The sequence below is a fragment of the Daucus carota genome, chromosome 3 (genome assembly GCF_001625215.2).
Source record: "Daucus carota subsp. sativus chromosome 3, DH1 v3.0, whole genome shotgun sequence".
Taxonomy (NCBI): Eukaryota; Viridiplantae; Streptophyta; class Magnoliopsida; order Apiales; family Apiaceae; genus Daucus; species Daucus carota.
The window spans coordinates 35,603,155-35,605,557 of record NC_030383.2 but is presented as its reverse complement, the minus strand read 5'-3'; the positions used below and the strand labels follow the sequence as shown (position 1 = coordinate 35,605,557).

At 37.2% G+C, this 2,403-nt stretch overlaps 1 protein-coding gene across 1 annotated transcript; it reads right to left on the bottom strand.

Moving 5' to 3' along the window:
- Positions 1-1,467: 1,467 nt before the first annotated feature.
- On the bottom strand, positions 1,468-2,022 carry LOC108212400 (uncharacterized). The gene has a single exon (XM_017384127.1). The coding sequence runs from the start codon at positions 2,020-2,022 to the stop codon at positions 1,468-1,470; it is 555 nt and encodes a 184-aa protein (XP_017239616.1).
- Between the last annotated feature and the right edge of the window lie 381 nt (positions 2,023-2,403).

The following is a 2,403-nucleotide window of genomic DNA, read 5'->3' as shown; positions in this document are numbered from 1 at the left end:
CATTGTGGTAGGTGACTTTTAGGCGGTGAAAAACGCAGATCGGTTCTTAGGCACAAGGACCTCTGACGTTTAAGCGGAATTTTTAGTGAATATAATTAAATATTTAGTTATAATATTAATATATTTAAAAATAATATTATGTTGTGGTAAGAATTTAAATTTTAATATTTTTAATAAAATATATATTTTTCATTTTCTAATATAATTATAGTTATGTTAGTAAATATTAATATTTTAAAATTAAAAAATTAACAAGTCAACATCATTTTCACCGCTTAATATACTTAATGACTACTTAATCCGTTTAATAATCCGTTTAATTTTCAAAAACACTTAATCACCCATTTAATACAAAATTGCAGCATTTTAAGGCGGATCCTCTTCAGCGGCCGATTAACCGGCCGGTTGATGCAAGAGTCACGATCATAGACAAACTCCCTTTATTTTCTTTTTCTTTTTTGCTAAATGAAATATATTAAAAAACAAAAAGATACAAATCTAGGAGCATATCCCGCGAAAAATAAGATAGTAAAGGAACAAACTCCTCTGCTACAAGGACAACTACTAAAACTAGTAGGCTAAGCAATGGTCATAATGGACTAAACAATAAAATAGATCAGCAGAACAATTAAAAAATAAAGCTAGAAAGAGTGGGATCAGTCTTAGCTTTGGCATGAAACGCAGTACACGTGAAGAGTCTGCCACGGACTTTCTGCTTGAATTAAACGAATAAGATCAAAGGAAAAGGTGTATTGTGCAGGATTATGAAATCTCAAATTCCGCTCCATCCAGATGTGATAAAAAGCAGCAGCGATGAACAAATACGTCACCTTGGTTCTAATAGCATCAGCCTGAGATAGTAAACATCTACCATTACAAATGTCTATCTAGCTGCTACTCACCCTGATAGGACATGCATCCAACACCTTGCGAGTGAAAGGACAAGAACAGAATAAGTGGACATGGTTCTCAGCCGAGTTCTGGCATAATAAATAAAAGGGCGAGTGTGCATATTAAAATGCAGCATTCGGTCGTTTGTCAGAATGCGCTCCTTAAGAGTCAGCCAGGCATAAAAAGCATATCTAGGAGTATTGAAATTGTTCCACACAAATGAAAACCAGAGGGTTTAATACGGTGGGAGCATAAGTCCGCATAAATAGTGGCAATCTTAACGGGACCTGAAACACTATTATTCCAACTGATTTTATCCTGATCAGAAATCCTGAGACTACTACATTCCTGTCTAAGCTCACAAATTTGATGAAGATTACTAGCACCAAAGTCCCATTGGCCATTCAACTAGACTCTGCTAAGGGGAGACATGTTATTCAAGTCAAGGTCCAAGAGGAGAGATGTGTCAAACCTGGTACTGGGCACCAGTTTATGCAACCAAGGATCATGCCAAAAAAGAAAATTCGAGTTGCTGCCAGGAGAGTACGAGATGAACTGCTTAGCCAGATCACGACTTTAAAGAATACGACGCAAAGACCACGAACATTTATACGCAATAGGCATAGTCCAGAACCCCTTGCGCTTTAAATCGTGGTGATACAACCACTCAATCCAAAGAGAGTCATCCCGGTTAATGATTCTCCAAAACTGATATAGAATTGCAGCATTGTTCCAAACCGAAAATTTTTTAGTGCCAATGCCCCCTTCGATCTTTGGAAAACAACAATCCTTCCAAGCCACTTTAACCATGCATCTGCTAGAAAGGTTCCACGCCCACAAGAAACGAACCAGAATGCTCTGGACAGATTTGATAATACTAGAGGGGAGGAACACACACCTTGCCCAGAAGCCGTGAATAGCAAATAGAATCGCGTTAATAAGCTGTAGTCTACCAGCTTGGCTAATGAAATTGGAAGTCCATGCTTCAATACGGTTACAAATTCGAGAGATCAAAGGCTGACTGTCACGAGCCTTGAGATTTCCAGAGACAAAAGGGATTCCCAAATAAGTAACCGGCAAAGAACCTTCGACAAACCGAGAAAAGCCCAAGGCAACAGATTTAACCTCCATCTCCACATTACTAAAAAAACAAGTGCACTTAGAGGGACTTGGATGAAGTCCAAAAATGTCAGAAAACAATTTAACTGCATCAAGAAGCAGCGAACCGCATCAAGAAGCAGCGAAATGGACTCAGTATTGCCTTTACAAAACAGAAGAAGGTCGTCAGCGAAAGTAAGATGGGTGATTTTTTGTTCAGCACACCTCCGGTGGTAAAAGAAATCCCTATCAGTCATCACATGCTTCATCCCTTTATTTTCAAGATGTAACTTATGCATGTATATTTCATCTTTTAGATTCGCTACAATATTTCTGGTATTGTACAAGATAAATAATTTTTTTATAAATAAAGTAATAAAAATATGATTATGATTACTTCAAAAATGAAAAATT

Coding starts and splice junctions, on each gene's coding strand:
- LOC108212400 (XM_017384127.1), bottom strand. CDS start 2,022: ATGGAGGTTAAATCTGTTGCCTTGGGCTTTTCTCGGTTTGTCGAAGGT.